The sequence below is a fragment of the Lingula anatina genome, chromosome 3 (assembly GCF_051362555.1).
Source record: "Lingula anatina isolate TDL-2025a chromosome 3, LinAna3.0, whole genome shotgun sequence".
NCBI classification, from domain to species: domain Eukaryota; kingdom Metazoa; phylum Brachiopoda; class Lingulata; order Lingulida; family Lingulidae; genus Lingula; species Lingula anatina.
In genome coordinates, this window is record NC_141769.1 from 14,249,740 (window position 1) to 14,268,106 (window position 18,367).

The 18,367-nt window shown below is 36.9% G+C and overlaps 1 protein-coding gene across 13 annotated transcripts in view; it reads left to right on the forward strand.

Annotated features, from left to right (window-relative positions):
- The first annotated feature begins 284 nt into the window (after positions 1–284).
- The window catches only part of LOC106175372 (calcium uptake protein 3, mitochondrial), a 69,757-nt gene continuing 51,674 nt past the window's right edge, over positions 285–18,367 (forward strand). For 8 of the 13 annotated variants that reach the window (XM_087009688.1, XM_087009687.1, XM_087009690.1 and 5 more), the window contains exons 1-2: positions 285–541; positions 8,222–8,260. In XM_087009688.1, coding sequence (XP_086865814.1) covers positions 317–541; positions 8,222–8,260 — 264 coding nt within the window. In that variant the 5' untranslated portion in view covers positions 285–316. The remainder of the gene's footprint in view (positions 542–8,221; positions 8,261–18,367) is intronic. The other 5 variants (XM_013557318.2, XM_087009697.1, XM_087009698.1 and 2 more) reach the window with 2 other exon arrangements.

The following is an 18,367-nucleotide window of genomic DNA, read 5'->3' on the forward strand; positions in this document are numbered from 1 at the left end:
TCAGACTTGCCAAATCCTCAGCGGTATTACTTAGATATCAAAGAAGTGACATCATCAAAATTTTGTTTACTTATTTGAATCATGTAGTTAGGATTAAAATATTTCAAGAATTTTTCATATAACAAAAGAGCGGCACTTCAATGAATTTTATTCCATTGCTGTAATTTTTTCTATTTTAATTCATAATAATGCCTGTACAAGTGAACATTTTCCCCTGTTCGGCCCACGCAGAGATTGAAACAATCACCTGTAAACACCTATTGCGCATTTTATGGGAAATACACTTTTACATTGAGCATGCGCAAAGGTTACCAAAATGGCGGCCGCCTGCAGAAGACGAATTCTTCGACTTTTAAGGCAATTTGAAGGCGATAGCAATAATTTTATGAAGAATGCACCCCTAAATAAAACACGAACAATTGCAGCATTGACTCTAGCGGTATCAGGCGGAGCGACGTTTTGTTATTTATGTCGACAACGGCAGAAGTTCACTTTTAATGTCATCCCCACAGCTTACGCCCAGACGCAGCCTCAGGAGCAGGTAATATTCACCAATAATTACGCTCCAAATCGGTCTTTAATCATCTTGCCATCAGGTTTTTAATGACTAATGTTAACATGTTAGACGTGGTAATATTATTTATGTAGGTGAGGTGGGAGCATTGCTTGTAATGTGGGGTGCTGTAAATGTGGTGTTCTTTTGAATGGTATCTCTGACTTTGGGGGGGGGGGTATTTTACTGGATAATGTTATGGTTGTATATTTATCACAATGTTTAAACACTATGAAACTAGGCAGATTTCAGTTTAAGCAGATGGCAGTCAAGACAATAGAGCAGTTTTTTTGTTTACATGAAGCCTGTTGTGGGAAAGAAGTTATCAATTTTCTCATGGATGTCTTTTTAAATGACCTTCTTGAAGTATTTTCTTTAACTCTATTACTGTATTGATATGTCACTTTGTGTTTTAGTTTTGTATTAGTTGAACAGTGATTCTTACTCTGGTTTTCTCTGTATGTTAGTTTGTAGATTGACAAAAGCATGTTATTTGACATGATAATCATAAAATAACCACTATAATAAGTTCTCTATACAGTTCTAAACACTACACAGCAGAAGGACTAAATAGTATGTTGGTTGTTAAAGGAGATGTTGTCAAGTAGGGTCAAGTAGGGTGAAGATAAAGCACTTGCCAACTGGTAAAGACAAATCCATTTCTGCTTTGGTAAGTGTTTTGAGAGGCCCACTTACCAAATGCATTGTTTCCTTTATTAACAAATATTTGTGAGAACTTTCTGTCTTTGTCAAACTGGTTAAATGGCAAACTAATCTGTACCCTACAAAGACTTTTTTAATATTAACTGGTTTAAAATAGTCTTGCATCTTTTTACAAAGGTCAGTCTCAGTTTGTTTCACATTTCATCCTCTGCAATTTTTTTACACAGCCTATGCTATATTTAGGTTCAGACCTAGACTGTTCAAGTTTAAAAACCACTTATATGGTATTGAAGTGCCAAGTTATAGGAGAACCCTTACATGCCTGAGCAATCTGGTTACTACATAGTGTTTAGACTTATAGTGTTTTTTTGGTCTGAAATGTTTACTCAATAGTAGTCTAAAGTAAAATTTAAAAAATCACTTAATTGCTCAAAGAAGTGTGCCTGTTATTGCTTGATATTGAGGAATTTATCTTAATCATCTTTATAAAAGGTCTGTCAGTGTTTTCAGTGTCCTGCATGCTAGGTTGATAGTCTTTTATTCAGGCCACCTATTTTCCAAATTCATTTAACAGTTAAAATACAAATCTTTCATTATACAACAATATTTTAGCAATTCTCCAGTAGATCTGAAAGACTGCCTCAATCTACCCCTACAGGGGCTAGATATTGGAGGGGGGGGGGAGAAAAAGGGCCCTTCTGCAATGAACTTTTTTGTCTGTGGATCATTCCACAGTACTTCTAATTTTTAGAAAAATTCAGGCCTGATAAAAAAATTGCAATTGTTAAATTCTCCTGAATTGTCAGAAAAAGAGAAAACAAACGAGCACTATGTTATATGTAGGAGATGTAAGATGGAGAAAAAATATTGTTGAATAGGTCCTGTTGCAGCATAACAGGAACAATTTCAAGGTCATCACAGAAAGGGCAAAACCGAGAATTAACAAAACTCTTAAGTGTTTTTTTTTCTTCTTGTAAAAGTGCCTTAACATTAAGTGTTTTCATTACCACAGCTAAGTTTGAAACAGTGTTGGAATTGTCTGAAATGATAAATTAGAACAGTTTCAGATAATATTGGCATTTTGTCTCAAAGGTGAAGGCATTTAGTCAACATGTTTCTTTACCCTCTGAGAGCAGTTACACCAAGCTAGATGTGGTCTCTGTGCAGAGATATAAACATGTATTACTTCACCGGTCACTGCATGTGACCAGTGTTTTTTGTAAGATAAATTTAGAAAATAGAAAAGAAAAAAGCTCAGGTTGTGACCCTTATTTGGTTTGCTTTGACCTCTGCTAACACCGGATTATTTACTTTTCATTATTTTGTTCAGTAGTCTGCAATATAACAGATTTTTTTATTCTCCCATTCTGATGGGATCAGACATGAAGATTGATCAGACAAAATTTTGCAAATCTTGTAGATTTTGTAGTGGGGCTTGATGTTTAATGATAAAATATGATATTTTGCAATTCAAGAATTAGATAAAAAAGCACTGACCTAAGGCAACCTGTGGATGATTTGTAGTTTTTTTATTTTTCGGGATGAGTGATTATGGCCTTGTGATTTCTTTTTATTTTCAACTCCAGCGGCTACCCCAAGTCCTTTTCCATGTCTAACAAAATGACAACTTTTGAAGGTCCCCTGGGGGGCAATTTTCATGTTGCCAGACATTAATATAAAGATCTACAGCAGTGATCAGTAATAATTTTGACAGGACTTGTCCTGAATGTTCCCTGGTGATTTTTGATATTCATGTCTTTTATACTTGATTTAGAATTACTGGGCCAGGAAAGAGGATGGTGCGTTCCATGTAGAGCATCTCCCGAAGCAGACACAGGAAACATGCTGTGAGTTGCAGCATCACCCGAGAACTAAGTCTTTGTGAAAGGGGGGAAAAAAAGAAAGAAAAGGAAGAAATATGTGAGAGAACATTTGGACAATATCTCCCAGCTTGAAAGTAAATTGAAGAAAAGTCCTTTTTTTTGTCTGACCCCTTGATGTGCTCAGAAGACCCTTCCTCACATTACAAAGTTGCCGCTTCTGCATTAGAAGACCTTGTTTTGATTTTTCAATACTAACCCAGCCATAATGACAGAGAATTAAATTCAATAACTTTATTACTAAGTTGATAAAGATAAGTAAATCTTTAGCAGAGTAAAGGAGAAAATGGATCGGATATTGTGATGTCATATATTGGTGTTAATTTCTTTTTGCTTGCAATTATACCATGGTGTGTTCTGTAAGCAATTTACTATTGTGATATTTGATATCATGCAAACAAAAGCACATTAAACCAGGAGGGTCCATTGTACAATAAACCTATAGTGAGCAATAATACACCTGATGATGATTTGTGCAATTGAGGGTAACAATGGCGTAATGGACGCACTTTAAGCCGCTTTGTCAGGTGGCGGAAGCAGGGAATTCTTTGAAGTTATTCTGATTTGTGCGGCTAAACCACAGGGCTAACAGTAAATGGTACAGGGGGTGGATTTTCTGGCAAAGATTTTAAAAAATGTCGAGTGTTTATTTACTGTAGTATCAATAAAGTTCCACCTTTGATGACTTTCATAGCAACTTTGAGTGTAGTTTGTATAAGATATTTTATCATAGCCCGTGTTGATAATCAGGTTTGTCAGGTCAGTTTATGAGGCAAGTATGTGTGCCGTGTGAAGGGGGTGGGTAATGCCTGGCTCGATCAAAAAAAAAAAAAAAACCTTTGGACCAACAAAGAATTGGTTGAATGAAGAAACATTTAAGCCAAATACGACTTATATTTCTTATTTCTTTGTTATTTCTTTCTGCCAAAACAAAATAATTCTAGACTTTGGGGAAATGATTTTAATTATAACAATATTCTATACAAGTGAAGATGCAGGAAGTGAAAACAATGATGTTAATCATAGGAAGTAGTAGGAGTTTGAAAATTGTGTAGGCTGGTGACAATCAACTCTCGGACCAGCCTTACATAATGACTGGCTTCAGCCAGAAAGACGGAATTAGTTTCTACAAGTGCCGACATGCCTTTTATGTTCCATGTTTTTTTTATAGAAGTCCTATGGCATATACTTGTATGTTGGTAACTCAGTTAAAAACACCAAACCCACACGAAAGTCCTCCTGACATCCAGTTTGGCTGGTTGCTTTGGTTTGTGAATGTCAATTTACGTAGATTTTTAATGAGTTTATCCGAAGTATGTTTTACTGGACTCGTTACTCTTTGAAAGCAAGCAAGGGGATAAGCTCACTTTATCTAAACATTAATAAATATTTGAAAACCTATAAGCTCTTTTAGGTCTCTTCTTGAATAAATTGTTTGGCAAGTTGTCTGCTTTTTAATTAAGTGTAGATGAAAAAATGTGTTATATGATTTAAAAAAGTTGAGTCTGATTAAGGGTGTACTTAGTATATAACATTTTATTTTCAAAATGTTGTCTTAGGTCAGACCTGTGATGTGTAGAATGTGACTGCCTTACAAATAGTGAACATATGCTTTAATTTGAACACATTTTAGAGCAAATTTAAAACTTAACCTCTGCTTATTTCTTACTGCTGAAGGAAGGAAGATAATTAAATTTCTTTTCTTTTTTACTATTTTTAGCAAATTGCTCTTACTATATTGAGGCAGTTAAACATATTTTTAGAGCAAATATTAAACCATTACTCATGAATGTTTAAAACAAGGAAGCTCATTGAATCTTGTATTCTTTTATTCTATTTTTGGTGAATTGTCCCCACCATATTACGTCTATGTTTAGACTTCGGTGCTAAGAAAATAATTTTAGTCATTAGGACATCTCACTAATTGAATACAGCTTTATAGAAAGATCAGACCATATTTTTGGACCCCCATACTGTTCTTTGTGGTATTTTTTGTGTATTTCTCATATATTTCAGAATAACTTGTAGAATAAAGCATTGTGCCTCTTCTCCTTTCATCCCTTACAATACAATCCTCCAGTGTTCAGTATCTAAACAAGGAATTGCTGAAAAAGTGATTAGAGAAAATTAGGAGCAACTGTACAAATTATGTGATGACTGGCCCTATTAAGAAGTATTCATAATTCAGTATATGGTAGGGTGGGGTGGTCCAGATTGCAGTAATTCACATTCATTTGGTAGTTCACTCACTTGTTGTATTTGGAACCTAATTAGGGGCATGAGTAACAGAGAATACCACTAAAAGGGGAAAAAGGATATATTTGTAACTTAAATGTACATTATTGTAGATTAAACCATCTCTCCTTGTCATGAAGTGTCAGCTTGGGTTTCCCCGTCTGATTGCAAGTGAATAATACAAAATGGGTCTTGGATGGCTTTTTGATCTGTGTGTGGATGTACTTCTACATTTTATTTGAGGAATTGGGTGTTGATGGGTTTTTAATTCTCAGTGTGACATTCAGTCTTCCTCTTCAACATTTCGTTAATAAGATCATTTTTCTCTGGGGATAAGGAAATGTTTTAAAGCATGTTTAAGAGAAAAAAAATCATCCTAATATCTCAAGTGCATTACCTTGAAAGTGACAAAGCTGAATTCAAGCATATTCTTTCATGGTTAATAAATTTGATTATATCCAATATTCTGAATTTTAATAAGAATAAGATTGTGTTGTTGTTTGACTAGACTTACTGTCAAGCTATTCACAAAAGAACTTGCACAGTCAATTCAAAATTCCAATTAAAATAGATAAAGAATACTGTCTCCACGCCAGAGGTGTTAAAATGCGTGATTACCTCCCGGACTCCTGAGATTCATAAGTATGAAAACCATTGATCTGGGAGTTAAGAGAATTCATTTTGTTGGTGGGCCCTTAATTACTGCAGGACTGCCTTTATTATTGGGCGTTAAAAGTGGAATTATCCAATCCCCTAGTCTGTTCTATTGTGTGGATGTTTGTCTTGGGTCTACTTTTGATGTGCCGCTATCTTCTAATGAGCTACGTTACGTTCTTGCGTGGATTAGCAGATTCAAGTATAGGCCCCTTGTAGTTAAGCCCCAGTAAATATTTGTACGCTCCTTTCTCTTCTTTCTATTCAGACAGAGCCGATTTTGGGGGTTAACTTTCAAACAGTGCGGAGATGTGTCAAGCAACATCCACCTCCTATTTTGTCGGTCATTCTTCACCTTTGATTCCTAAACTTGGGACTTATCCATTGCAAATATAGGAGCATGGGCATTATAGAGGAGAGGGCATACAAAGCTGCACAGTCTTCCTGGGCTACACCAGTCTGCACTAGGAGGCTTATCTGTGGCTTGGCACCTTGGTACAATTTCTCTGGGTGTATCTATATGGGAAACCCAAATATTAGCTCAGTATTTGTTAAGCAGACGGGATAATAGGTTGTTGGCACAATTGTAATGATCATGTAGTTTTTGTGCCCAGTTTATAACCTTACAACTCTCCACTTGTGTGCCATTACTAAATGAGTCTGGGGGTTAAGTGCTGAGACAAAGATGTGAGAGCAACAGTGGGATAATTTGGTCTGGATTTATCCATGACCTTTGGGTGGGAGTCAGGTGGAGAACTTATTCTGGCCATTGTTCTCTCAAGTGCACCCTTCTAGAAATGATTGAAGATTTTGTTGGGAAACCTGGTCTCTAACCTTCTGAATTGACTAATACCTTCCTAAAGCTAGACTGTATTTCACACATCGAGGCAGAAATGAATTGCACAGATCATTCCTGCTGAGCGCACAACGGGGAGTTGGCGCAAAGGTACCTTGCTTGCTTTGGCGGATGGCGGACAGTGTCTCATGTTACCTGTGGTGTTGTTTTGCTGCAATTTTCTCAGCTGATTGGGGACAATAAAACTTGTTATAAACCTGTCTTCTCGCTGAAGACTTGTTGTAGGCTTCTATTGAGATGTGTTCAACCATCTAATCTGGCACAATTAGTGACATCTGAGCAAGAGCTGAGCTGTCGGCACAGAGCGCTTTGTGAAGGATTAGTGGTGCCAATTACCTCTCGGTTACACAGTATACTTCTGGGAGGTCGGGGAGGGGAGGGAAAGTATAACCCGCTATTATTATCTGGGGTACGGAAAGAACCCTGGGCCCCAGTATGTGCTGTTGCACTGGCAATCACATATCAGACAACACCAACCCGACTTCACCTATTCCACCTCTAACTGACAACTCAATTTCTCCCAGCTGAGCTGAAGGGACTCACAATGATACTTGTTTGGGAATTTGAGATCAAAGGGAGGCGTGCAGTACGTTTGTATTGGTGTCATTGTGCCCACGCCATTGTGTGGAACCTAGTTCTACACTGCAGTAACAGAGTTAGCAAACTCTGGGTAAACACACCACTTCCAAAAAGGTCCAAAAGTAAATAAATAGTCGAACTTTCCACTGATGCATAGTTGTGGTTAAACTTTCCCATGATATTCACACAACAGAATTTTACAGTTTGATTACCAATATGTCAAGCCAGCAAGGTAATTAAAGAAATATTTCAGAAATTCAAACCTTTAACCTGTCTTTCTACCTGTGTTTTAATTCTGATTGTCAGGACAAAGCCTTGTGACTCAGAGGCATTTATTTACCATTTTTACTGTTTAAAAATCTAATTATGGCATTCGGTTGACAAATTAGTACAAATATGTGAGAAATGGCAGGAATCCGTCGGAAAAATAAGTCGTAAGGCACTTTTGAAGCCTTTAAGTCAAGTCCTAACTTTGTGGCTTAGCCAGTCACGTATTGTTTCCCTGAATGCTCTAAGCTGATTGGATGAGATGAGGCATGCATAATCTCATCAGGACTCGCTAGGCATCTAATTATTTGGACAATTAGTGAGGATTTAGCAGATTTTGCAAAAGGTTGTGATGTTTGATATTGAGATATTCAACTTCTCTGTCAATAGTGTAGCACCAAAATAATTATTGAGAGTGATCTGGATTTCAGGAGAAATGAACCAAGGGGAATCGGTTACGTTTATATGATTATGTCATATTTATGTATAATTATATTAATTGATTTTTCACTCTTCTTTTTTATTTTGATGCAGATTGTGAAAAACTGGTTTTTATGGAAGCTGTTACAGGAGGTAAGAGGTTGGTGACCCTCTTTTCACCTGCCCTATTACAATATCCTGATTTTGAACACAGTTTGAACTAGATCCTGTCACCGTCCACACATTTTCCCACAGTCCCTTGTGCATGACATCAACCTCTATTTAATTAGAACAATTATATTGCCAAAAGTCTGTTGGTTCTGAATGATTTGATTTGTTCATCATATTAAATATGGTAGACATAATTGTTCCAAGCCCCCATATTTGTTACAGCCAATTTGTCATTTTTGTTTGCCGAGGCTGCTTGTGAAAAGGTAACATGGCTCCAAGTGATACTGTTAAGTCTCTTGTTGCAAGGACAGTTTACTCCACTGTATTGTCATAATACATTCGGGTTATGAATTCTATCAAGGCTTTATTTGTGTGGCTTACAAACAGCCCTGGGTCATGATGGATAATGAAAAGTAAGTTAATACAACTTAACTTACCAATAGGGCAAGACTGACAAGTGCTTGTGTTGGAGAAATGATGTGATTTGGGCATTTGCACATGCCACTGCATGGTCATTGTATTGCAGTGCACGTGTTGTTGATTCCTTAGACATGTAATATGATGCGAAAATGACAATACTTAACTTTGCGCACCTGAGCTTGTGGTTTGGAGGCAACAACAGTTTAGAAGTTAGCCCTCCCTATGTTGCATTTTCACCACCTTTTAATGCTTTTGAGCAGCCCATGTATTGATTGTTGGGAAACATAAATACAGCTGGTCCGTAGCATTCCATGAGAAAATGTGGGTCTTGTTTCTGCTGGTCTGAAGAGCTAATTGACCTTTGATACCTGAAAGTAACTTTGCGTCATTGCCACTACATTGAAACACCTGAGCTCTCTTTGAAGTGGGGCTCTGGGAGGAACCAGCAACCAAACCACCTTGGAACACCTGTAAGAGGTTCAGACATACCTTACAAATGAGGGAGAAAGAGAGCACCTTTTGTATGTGAGAAAGTGAGACCAAAGGCTTTGGTAACTTCACATACTTGCAATCAATTTGATTTCGTGTCAATATCAAACAAACAAAACAAATGAACACCTGTAATACCAAATTGAAGCATACTCCATGTCATGCAGTACCTTGGACAAGACACAAGCTATAATGCAGTTGAAAGTTGCAGTATTTCCCTTACAGATATTCTATATTGTTGTACATTTCCTGTGTCACATTACTCTTATAACATGTCTGTTATTACAGAGACATAAAGCAACATTTTCACCTGTACAACACAACAGGTGAATTTAGCCTTTGACCCTCAAGTGAAATGAAGATGAATTGTCCAAAATCCATTTTGAACTCTAATAGATTTGATGTTCATGATTTTCAGTTCCCTCTAAGGTGACCATTTGATATAATTCAATACCGAAATTAGATGATTAAATCTTTGTGTCAGTGCTTTTATGCAGAATAACCCAAAAGGAAATTGAAAATGGGAATATACTCCACTAAGCAGTTTTTTTGTAAGATAAAAAACACTGCATTTTCTTAATGCCCTCAATATTTTCTTGCACTCACTGACCATCATTTGTAAGAGTTTCAAATTAAAAGAAAGTCTTATTATTTATTAGTATTTTCACAAAAATAGTATTTTTAAGACCAGTTATTTCTGTTCTTGGCAGGTGACCTGTGATGTGGATTTCTTGCAATTTGCCTTCTTTTAAAAGAGTAATTATTGAACAAGAGCAAGAATTCCATTACTTACAAAGGATACAGTGTGCTTTTGGGCTATGTCACAGGCCAGCTTAAAAGAAAATTGGAATATATAAGACAATGACAGTTCCATGAATGAGCTTATCCCCTAAAGCTTCCAAGGATAATAGCACATGAAGTGTAAATTCTTAGAAAATCAAATTCTTTGTAGAAACAGCATTTGTGGTTTTAAGAACAGTTGTTCCCTCATCCAATAAAGAAAATACCATTTTCCTTAGCAAATGATTGTTGTTTTGTCCTTTCTTCAAAAACGTGTTATTCCTGTAAAAAGTGGGCGTGGCTGAAAATAATTAATCCTCTGTTACAACATATGTCTCTTTTTTTTTCTCTGCAATTATGTTTTATAATATTATTATAGTTGTGATGTAAAAAATAACACATTTTGACTTTGAAATGGGTACAGGTATTTTCAATTTTAAAACTAATAGAAAGATATTGAGAGAGGATACTATTAGAGAGAAAAAACATTTCCAACCTTCCAATTTGGTTGAACATTGTTTTTAAATAAAAGAAAGTTTGATGGCAATATTTTATATGTTATTTTCAAATTTTCTCCAAATGATACACCTGCATTCTCTATAATATAACATTGCCTTTTCAGGCTTTTAGTTTTCCATAGTGTTTTCCCTGTTTTACAATCCCCCTCCCCCATTAGATATGTTAACGACCCTCAAATAACATAATGTTGATGATATGCAAGTTGGTGTGCATGAATATGCATTTTCACATAAAAAGAGACCATGTTTGCATGAACCAAAACATCCTATTGTATAGTTCTACTTCAAATAACTTTTCAAAGAGGTGACATGTTTTAAAGATATAATGTAAGTGTACTTTGCCCTGATTTATATCTGACTTCTGAAGTTGCGGAATGTGTGTTGTTATTTCCTGATTTTCCCCACACTCACTATGTTGTGTCATACAATATGTGTTGTAGTGAAGAATCGGTGTTCACTTGGCACAGCTAGGGGCAATGAAGCAGTGGAGCAGAGAGTACAAGTGGTCAAATACTTAACACCAAGTCAGCCATGCAGCAGTGCTACATGGCAAGAAACTCTGTGCTTGTTCTTTGGAAAAAAAAAGAAGAAAATGAACATTAAGAAAAGTTTAAATGCTGGAGGTTCTTTAGGAGGAGAGAACTTTTTTTATGTCAGCAGCAAGTAGGACTGCTCTGTGGCAGAAAACTTGGTCTCTGTTGTAAGAGCATGTTGGGGGTGGGGTTGGGGGTGGGGCTATTTCAAGAAAATCTAATAAAGGAATATTCTTAGCCACAGTAAATTATCTTTATCAATTAGTAGTAATTACCATGCTACTCTTAAGTGTGAGCCTGTACACTGGTAGCTAAGGAATATTTGTATATTTCTACCTGTTTGCCTGTGCAGTAGTAATAATAATGATGCAGTGTTAGAGCATTCTTACCAGTACAGTGCATTCATTGGTGGTATTAGATGAACCTATAGATGCATTTTCTCCCAATTTGGTTGCATTCAGATTAGATGATTCTCGGATGGTCTCCCTGCCTCCACATAGATTAAATTTTGGCTTTGAGGTTTGATTGCTTGGCTCCTGCAGGGAAGGTGTGTGTGGAGGCGGGGAGCCCATTAAGAGATTAGGTGGTCTTGCTTTCATATAGGGTATGCCATGTTTGATCCTCGGACCAGTAGATCCAAGGATAATCTGTTGTGAATGCGACATAAGTCACACTTGTGTGTAGACTACAGATGTTAGGCCCCATTCCCATAGACACCATTGGTCTACATAGATTGATCCAACTCTGTAGGGATTCTCACTGAGTGCAATTAGGTGACTGAATGACACACGGCCTCCTAGCTTTACGTAGAATTCAGTAAAGCTGATGGTACTCAACAAGTCCCTGCAGAGTTTGATCAATCTTTGTAGACAGATGGAGTCTATGAGAAAGAGGTCTTATTGGTTTCATGATCTTGTATTAGAACAGTATATAAAATAACAGGGATGGCTTGATAGAATATATATCTTGTACATAAGGTTCAGTGTATTATATGGATTCCACTTACTTTTGCTTTGAACCAACCTTTCTTCTTGTAGAGAAAGTCAAGTATTGAGATCAGTTGATTTTAAGAATACTAGTATTGTCTGGTATAGAACTGCAAATAGTATTTTTTCAATTTAACCGGATTTGTGGCTAACTGATTCTTGTGTTAATCTTTTTTTTAACCTGCTTGTATCATGTTCTGACGTGGTTCTGAATGGATTTTTTAAACTTTTCATGCTGTCTCACGAATCACTTGGCATATTCAAATGTAGTTTGTCATGTGTGGTTCACAATTCAGACATAAAAGTTTAAGATGTAAGGGGAAAAAATATCAAAGCCGCCTATTAGGCCATATGTATTTTCCTAAACCTAGTTTTAACCAAAGTTTTAATTCAAAAGGTTTTGGAATTATTTTTTGAAGTCAACATGGTGATATGTAGTTTAAACATAAATTGTGTCAGTTACATTGTGCACAGGGTCTAGCAGGCTGAGGGGGGTGGGGGGTGGGGAATGTCAAACAATAACGAGCTGGATGCAGGACTGATAATAAATGTAGACACCACACATTGCTTTGCCCTTAGAAGATGCTGTGTCACTGACCTAAGACAGCTTTGCAGGAGGGAAGACCTGCATCACTTCACATGTATTTCATCCATATGAGAAAACTGTTCACAACCTTGTTTAATTGGAATGGAAGCAGACTAATTTGTGTCCTCAGACGCCTATATATATATTCCACTCCCTGTGTATAATTGGTTCACTAGGTGAGGTCAATCAGTCTATTTCAGTCTGTTTCAAAATTGTGCTTGTGAACATGCCCACATGATGTGACAAACCGGGTAATCAAGATTTTTTTTTGGTAATTTTCCCTCTCCTATTTTCATTGATATTTGAAGCTGAATGATGGTTGTTGGTGTCAAACATCACCTCAGTAGACCTACAGCCATGTTGAAGTTAGAGTTTCAGGAACATAACTATGATCTCTTCACTGACAGCATGGAGTTAGGTTTAATAAGTGTAATAGTATACTTGTATTATCTTGTGCTATTTGATATTGAGACCAGTTTTTGTATTATTTTTTTTGGTTACCTTTTCTGCATTAAGCATTAGATTTGTCCCTCTTTGGCTTTATTATGAGTTCCTTGCATGTTTTAGTCAGATCTAAGGTGGCCCAGATCATGACTTTTATGAATGAAGAACTGTGTTGTCAAAATATGAGTATCATTTACACTTTTGCATTAGGCTGTGCACGAGACAAAACAGACACATGCAAAACATCCTTTTGCTTGTAATAAGTTAAGTTCTAAAAAAATAACAATAGGCCATGTGTCTGTTTTTTTTGTACTTTTTTGAAATTATTTCTAGTTTTGAAATATACTACATCTGTTACTGCCTTTTTTGTTGCAGTATCTGAAGTAAATAAAGAGGTAAATTCCAACACAAAATAAAAGCGTTAGAAGAAAGTAATTTCAATTTTTAAGAGAGTGTTATCCAGTGGCATGAAAAGTTACTTAATGACCTACATGAATGTGATGTTGCTGACTTACAGGAATGCATCAAAGCAATCCTCCCTGTAGTCAAACCATAAAACCCAAAACTTGGAAAAGACCCGAACCTGTTATAGCTTTGGGGGGCTTTTGAAAAGACTAGGCCACTTGGTCAGTTAGCACTTATTTTCAACACAATATCTAACATTTGTTAAGACATATTGCAATCCCTTTACTTGTACCATTATGAAAAAGCAGCAGAAAAGGCGTGGTTTTGTTATAAATCACTTTTCTTCCAGACCTCCTTACTTTTGACACTTCTCAACCATTCAGGTAATTTAGTGTTGAGGTATTCCTTATTTTACCCAGAAACACTGAGACATGACTTTGATATGGTGGTTTTAATAAGACTGACCCCTCAGATGACCTTAAAGTGCCTTACTCTTTGTTTTTTCAATGATGCTTACAGCTAGAACTGGCTTCTGCTGCTTCATTCTAGGACACATTGTAAGACTGGGTTCCCATGCCTAGATCGATCCATCTGTATCGACATTACTCCCTGTGGGTTCACGCTAAATTGCTATCAGCTTAAGAGACTTAATAGTCTGGTATGCCTACCGAATCAGCTAATGGGTGTACTTAACTTTCTTGCACGCTGCTTGGCCTTGCCGATAGCAGATAGCAATTTAGTGAGACTCCCTGTGGAGATAGATTGATTCAAATATTTGTGGGAATCGTCCCTAAGATTGCTAGTGGACCAATTTTTATTGGATTTTATGCAGAGTTGATTAAATCATTTTCTTGATGCTTTCATGGCTGTCATTGAAATTGGGATTATTGTCCATTTAAACAGAAAAACTACTGTATAAACCCAAGTTTGAAAATGATACATGCTCTCAAAGCATTTCTTCCAAACAAGATTAAAATTATAAAGATGAAAGAACATGAATATTGCCTTTGGATTACAGTTTCAAATAGCCATTGGGGTTCCTGCACACCAGGAGAGAGGGGGCAACCTTCTGTCTGTTGCCAATAAAAAACCAAGAACAACTGTGGCCTTTGATGTCATTTCAATTTGATTATGATCTTGATGAAAGCAGCCTCAGTAATGATCCTTCCACCTGTGTATTGTTTCTGCCTATTAGTAGACAATGAGCAGGCCAGCTGCCTCCAACCTCAGACCGCTTGCACTGCTCACAGGCAGGAAATATTTGGTGATATAGTTCACCTTGAATGTTTTGCAGAACACTTCTTTGCTGATTGTTTTTAGTGGTGGTAGATTGGGAAGGGGGGGGCTGGGGGCTGGGAGGGGTATGGCTATGCTGGACACACACAGTTGTGATGGAAGCTTCCAAAAATTATTTATATGTAATATATTCTAGAATAACAAAAGTCAATGTCTTACATGATATATTATACCTGCACTGCTGTATCCCCTTTTTATATCAAAGCAAAACAACTGTTATATTCTGAAATCAGATAAATTACTGGGCATCATCTGTGTTAGTCATTTTCCTAGAAACGCTGTACTCTGTCCTATGTATGACTTGGAAGAGGAATTGCAAGACTTTCAACTACTAACAATCAGGCAGATTATTATTATTGCTAACATCTAAAATTTGGTAATTTGGTATAGGCACATTTTTTAAAAGGGCCATGTGTGAAATGAAGGGGTAGCTGAAATATTCAAAGATGTTGGTGAAGTATAAACAGTTAGTCTGTTCAAGCCTAAATTTGGGCCAATATCCCTTAGCATTGCCCAAAGAAGTGGGAGGTTTGATTATGATAAGTTCATCATAACAAGCAAACCTAAGCCCACTCTTTTCCAACCTTCCCTTTTGTTATTAAGGTAATCTATTTGCAGTTTATTTTATTTTATTTTTCTTTTTTGTCATTTTTGTGAAATGACATATGGTAATGTGTCCTTGCCTCCTAAATTTAGACATTTTCTTCAATGGAGTTGTACATGAATTGCAGTAGTCATTATTTGTGGCCAAACATGTTAAGTGAATAGCTGGATTTTAACAATTGGGATGTATTGAAAAACTGCATACCACAGCCAGATATAGTTGCCAATAGTATGTGTTGATGATAATAGCAATTAATGACTTGGAATGCTGTATTGGTTACTACAAATCCTCTGTCACACCAGGTAGGGGGTAGTTGTAGGTGGAATCAGTGATGCGATCCTGTTTGCTTACTTGTCTTCTCAGGACTTGTGATTATGCAGCTTACATGGTTTTAGGGTCCAAATATAGCACAGAACAATCAGGAAAATTGATTGTCATCAAAACACATTTTGAAATGGATATTAACTGTGGGAAAATAGAATTTGTGACTGACATTAAAATGATCAATTTTCTGGACTGGCGTTACAAAGCCTTTTGCCAGAGCCATGTATAATACATGTGAAGATATGGTTGAACACGTTCTAGGTAATAGTATGAAGCGTGTAGATGCCCTGAGCTATCCCGGAACACAATAATGAGGCGTTGGTTTCTAGGAGATTAGGATTAGGTTGTGGGCAGTACTTTGATTAACTCTGTGGTTTGTGTATGTGGGGGTGGTAGTGGCGGCTGTCTGTGTGTGCAAACCACTTTGATCAGACACTCTAATTGATCTGCATCTGATTGCCCTTAGAGATCTATGCGTAGTAATGACTTGGATAAGAATTTGTCATTAGTGAACCCCTTGTCAGGAGGCAAATTGTCTGGTTGGGTGCTTATAACAGGTTGTTTTTGCAAAGCAGATTGGGAAATTAGTTTGCTATACATGTGAAACTATTAAAAAGTTGGCAGAACATCTGAGAGGGTTCTTGGTAACATGTTATTGTCCTGTGCCCCCACATTTTCTTATTTTGGGACACCATCTGTTTGAACTGGGTTAATAATCGTGTAATGCAAAGAATCAATTTCACCAAACACTTTACCAACCAGATTGATTAGTGTGTGCAGACTACTCCTAAACTTCAGTTCAGAATTGCTTTCAGGAAACGTGTTATCTTCTGTTTTGCTGTGTCTGGGTGATTAGCAATTGAATTACGTGTTCAATTAGGGTGAATAATAGCAGTAGCAAATGTCACCACTCATGGAACAAGTAGCATATTTTGATGGATGCGTGGGCTTGAGGCATGGATATTGTCAACCACTGCATCATTGAAGAACATGCATTCTAGAAATAAGCCAAAAACAACAGGTCAATTTTAGTCTCTTTTTGCCTTTTTTTTTTGGCAAAGCAGCTGTATTAAGAAGTGCTTTGACTGTAATTTTGGACTTAGAATTTTGTTTTTGTTTCCTATGAAAAACCTCTCTTGTTTTATGTATGTGTGATATAAAAGCCCCATTGCCCTTCATATGCCCCTTTCCTGAACTTTTCCCTCTGCCACCAGCCGTCTGAGTGCAGTTCATTGACGAGCAAACAACTCAGAAATCATAAATGTCAGTAGGGTATGTTCTGGGTCCCCCATCTGAAACATCTTCACCACAGCTAAGGGTATTTTTGCAATCCATTATCAGCAACCAGACATCATTTAAAAATGGTATGTAGGGCTTTAACCTTGCTGAGTGCAGCTCGTGCTCTTGTTCTTGGAATCCATAAGGTTTTTAACTGGTGCCTTCACAAGTACAGTTATTTCATGTTTGTCACTGCCAGTGTATGTAAATAATCAGATAAATTGGTCTATCAGTGATGGAGGACATTTTCACTTCTTGACTATTAGTTTTAGATTTAGTTATGGCCTGAAAATAACCTGTTAGCTTAGTAGGAAGGTATGCCCATTTCATTAAAAAATACCACCCTTTACATGCAGTAGATTTACATGTAGTAGATTTGTTCCTATACTTTGTTGTATCTTGACCTCTGGGTTAATAGGAGGGCACTGTGAAGTGGCATCAAAGTCAATCTTGTTACATGATCCTCTCATTTACCTCCTCTGCTGTCATATGTCATTATTGAACCAGCCTTAATATCTTAGTTAGATTTGATAGAGTAGAACAAATTGGACAAGAATGCTTTTTTTTTCTTTTTTTTTTGCTGAATTGTTCATTAAATGCCAAAGCCTGGTATTGTCTTTTTAAAGCATTGTCTGGAAGAAACCTGGTCCCCACTCATGGCTGTTCTTAGGGTGCTTTGTAAATTGGAGGGATGACAAACAATGGCAGGCCTAGACAGACAGATCAGAAGGGTCATCTGCAGGTTTTTTCATTTCTTCTTTTTGGGTGTTTCTGAACTGATTGTTGGCCTTCAAAGATAGTCTGGACATTTTCAAAGGCATTTACAAAAATAAAATAAGTCTCATTTCTTTCATCTCCCTCAGACAAAAGAGAAAGAACTTTCACATGTTTATGAACCCCAAAGATACTATTCTTTTGCAGTTTTATAGCCGAGGTTATGTCATCATTTCAATATCTAAAACCTTCAAAGTGTCCAGTCCTATTAAATGTAAAGAGTTATTTCCACCTGCCACCCTCCTAGACAAAAACGGTTAGTACAGACTTTCACATCTCATAAGAATTCCCACTGAATGTATCCCCCATGGGTTAAAGCTGTCTAAATTAATTGAGTTCATGTAGAGATGCTTAATTATTGTCCCTCCCCTTTTCCTCCACTTGGTCACTTGTGGTCACTATTCTCAGCTGGACTCTGGGCACCTGTTGGTAGAATAGGAAGCAGTCTTCTGTCCGGAGCTTTATCAAATAGTTCTTAAATAGACAGCATGCTGGCTGCTAGTCTGTTCTACTATTTCGGGGTCACACACTTGGGCCAGGGTGTTACTGTGATGTATGCTAAATTGTGAATGTGATATATACCCACCTGAAGAGAGGCTTTGATTTTAGTGTGGTATTGATTAGGTGAATGATATATCAATTCCCATTGAAA